General features: G+C 31.5%; 1 protein-coding gene across 1 annotated transcript; it reads left to right on the forward strand.

Annotated features, from left to right (window-relative positions):
* Nucleotides 1-251: 251 nt before the first annotated feature.
* On the forward strand, nucleotides 252-855 carry EIN_444600 (hypothetical protein; the record flags this gene model as incomplete). Its single annotated transcript, XM_004183095.1, has 2 exons — nucleotides 252-645; nucleotides 804-855. Coding segments are annotated over 2 exons (446 nt in total), but the record flags the coding sequence as incomplete, so codon positions are not given.
* Nucleotides 856-868: the final 13 nt, after the last annotated feature.

Genomic DNA, 868 nt, shown 5'->3' on the forward strand with positions numbered 1-868 from the left:
ATATATAAAAATATATAAATTTTGTATAATTATATTTTATTATACGGTATAGTTAAATATATTATAGTATAATATATTATTATAATAACTATCAGGCCGAATGCTTCACAAATTTTTCACAATTTGGGCACTCGAAGTGTTGGAAAGAAGAAACGAGTCCAGTTGAAGACATCACACTACAGCAGAACTTTTTTGTGTCGAATATTCAACTGTTCACATCTTTTTCGACATTTTTAGTCTCGACGATTTCAATGATTCAAGCGACAAAAGATGTTACTGCGAAACTTGAGATGGAGGATTTCAGTGAATTGCAAAAGGTCTCCGAATCTCTTTTGAATGAGAGAACCACTTTAGTTAATGTGGAGTATGAGAACACTGATATTCAATATGACGTGGAAAGCCAATACATGCCACCATCTATATATAAATGTATGTACACTTTATATTTCACACCAAGACCTTTGGAAGGCGTTTTTAGATGTTGTGCTGAAGCAAAGGCACTTCCATGGTATAATAAACTTATTGGTGGGATGGACTATCAATGTGTCAAAACAAACGTATTGACTGGCGTCATAAGAGACTATGTCAAACAAAGTGGTTCACTTTGGCAAACAAACGTTCTGTCACCCTTACTTGAAGTTACTAGTTTGTTAGTTTTACTATTTAATATAATAATTAATTAGTAATAATACTATTAGTACTACTAATAGCATAGTTTATTATATCAATTTATCGTATAATAATAGTTTTATAAGTAATAGTAATAATACTAATAATTATAATAATCATATTTTAACTGCAAGAGAAGTACACCGGAGACGACAATGTGTGGGTAGAAGAAGTTGAAAGGATGACGTGCGAACTTCCG

Source organism: Entamoeba invadens (genome assembly GCF_000330505.1).
Source record: "Entamoeba invadens IP1 unplaced genomic scaffold scaff_1105074725443, whole genome shotgun sequence".
NCBI classification, from domain to species: Eukaryota; Evosea; order Mastigamoebida; family Endamoebidae; genus Entamoeba; species Entamoeba invadens.